Raw genomic sequence first — 1,096 nt, 5'->3', positions numbered from 1 at the left:
CGCTACATGTCACCAGTGGGCGCTGCATGCACCACTTCTCTCCGCGACCCGACCGTCTCGAACGGACTGCGAGACATGCCTGCAGCCGTCTCGCGCTCACACCGCCAAGCAGGGGCTAGAGAAGGTGGGAGACGGCGGGAGCAGGTGAGCGACGGCGGGAGGAGGCGGGGAGGGCACCGGTTGAGGGGCGAGGCGTAGCACTCGTGCGTGACGCCCCACCGCTCCTTCAGCAGCCTCATCATCGGGCGGGGGAGCGCCGCCTGGAAGGAGCAGCCCAATCAGACATGCCCGCAGCCCATGGTACACCCCGAGACTCAACCCCAACCCGCATGGGGATTCGAGACTCTGGAGGGATGGTACTGAACCCTTCCGGACGAGAGCTGCGAGACCTCGCTAGCGTCCTGCCCCCACCACAGGCGCCCTCCAAATCTCCCCCTATCTCCCCATATCTCCCCATATCTCCCCGTATCTCCCCGTATCTCCCCGTATCTCCCCGTATCTCCCGACGCAGGCGCCGTCCAAAAGTTCGAGGGCCAGCTCTCGCTCTTTAACCTGCGCCTCCCCGACGGCTCGCGAGGTCTAGCCGAGATCTAGCCGAGATCTAGCCGAGATCTAGCCGAGATCTCGCCGAGGTCTATAGCCGAGGTCTAGCCGAGGTCTCGCCGAGGTCTCGCCGAGGTCTAGCCGAGGTTCTAGCCGAGATCTAGACGCGTGCGCGTGCACCGTCGTCCCTGCTCAAGACGGGTGTCACTATCGGCTGGCTGCAAACTACCGCGACCTCTCCCCCAGCCCATCCCCTACCTCCTCAGTACCCAAACCCATACCCTACCACAGCACCCAAACCAATCCCCCCCTCCCTCACCAAGGTCCAAACTACCGCGACCTCTTCCCGGAGCCGCCGCCGCCGGGTGTGCAGAGAGAGAGAGAGAGAGAGAGAGAGAGAGAGAGAGAGAGAGAGAGAGAGAGAGAGAGAGAGAGAGAGTACTCACACACACACACACACAGAGAGAGAGAGAGAGAGAGAGAGAGAGAGAGAGAGAGAGAGAGAGAGAGAGAGAGTAGTACTAGCCCCGTCTGCGCTGTGGGGGGTCGCCGG

At 63.0% G+C, this 1,096-nt stretch overlaps 1 protein-coding gene across 1 annotated transcript in view; it reads left to right on the top strand.

Annotated features, from left to right (window-relative positions):
* The window catches only part of EMIHUDRAFT_68584 (hypothetical protein), a gene marked incomplete at both ends in the record, with an annotated part of 1,663 nt that extends 750 nt beyond the window's left edge, over window positions 1-913 (top strand). Inside the window, 2 exons of the mRNA XM_005759264.1 lie at window positions 512-577; window positions 867-913. Coding sequence (XP_005759321.1) covers window positions 512-577; window positions 867-913 — 113 coding nt within the window. The remainder of the gene's footprint in view (window positions 1-511; window positions 578-866) is intronic.
* Window positions 914-1,096: the final 183 nt, after the last annotated feature.

Source organism: Emiliania huxleyi, assembly GCF_000372725.1.
Source record: "Emiliania huxleyi CCMP1516 unplaced genomic scaffold EMIHUscaffold_80, whole genome shotgun sequence".
In the NCBI taxonomy this organism is placed as follows: Eukaryota; Haptophyta; order Isochrysidales; family Noelaerhabdaceae; genus Emiliania; species Emiliania huxleyi.
This window is presented reverse-complemented; position numbering and strand designations above follow the sequence as displayed.